The 630-nt window shown below is 46.0% G+C and overlaps 1 protein-coding gene across 1 annotated transcript; it reads left to right on the plus strand.

Moving 5' to 3' along the window:
* Window positions 1-216: 216 nt before the first annotated feature.
* Window positions 217-630, plus strand: KL928_005434 (uncharacterized protein; the record flags this gene model as incomplete). Its single annotated transcript, XM_043206240.1, has 1 exon — window positions 217-630. A coding segment is annotated over one exon (414 nt), but the record flags the coding sequence as incomplete, so codon positions are not given.

The following is a 630-nucleotide window of genomic DNA, read 5'->3' on the forward strand; positions in this document are numbered from 1 at the left end:
CTTATTGATTCTCATGAGCGTCCATCAAAGTTTTCCTCTGTTATCTCGCCACTAATCTTTGTTGGATATAGTAAACGCCGAAAAGCGTTCCAGCTCATTGATCCTCATACTTTGAAATTGAAAGAGACTGATCAAGTGCGTTTTGATGATACTTGTTTCCCATTCAAACAAGATACATCCTTAGATTTTAAGCCTCAGTCTTCTCATGTCCCAATCATGGTTCCTCCTACCTACGGTCCAATTACAGACTCCCACCTGCTTACGACCTCTATTATTCCCAAGGAACCAGTACCTTGTTTGGAACCTCCTTCGCCTTCTGGCTCTGATTCAGCGCCAATGGATCCTCCCTCTACTGCATCCGATTTACATAATGCATCGGCTGCTCCTCCTCTGGAACCTATGTTGGTTACTATTCCGACGACTATTCAAGACTCCGTCTCGCCTGTCCCAGAACATCTAGAGGACGGTACTACATCTGCTGAGGTTACTACTAGCTCTGAGCGTGACTCGACTGATCATTCCACGATACGCCTTCTCACCCCGGTGAATGCTCCTCCTACATCAGAAATGGATCTTCATCACTGTATTCATCCTGTACTTTATCCCGGGAGGCGTTCCAAGCGTTCTCGT

This window comes from Ogataea angusta (assembly GCF_019207475.1).
Source record: "Ogataea angusta isolate 61-244 chromosome Unknown 61-244_NODE_134_length_630_cov_240.672694, whole genome shotgun sequence".
NCBI lineage: Eukaryota > Fungi > Ascomycota > Pichiomycetes > Pichiales > Pichiaceae > Ogataea > Ogataea angusta.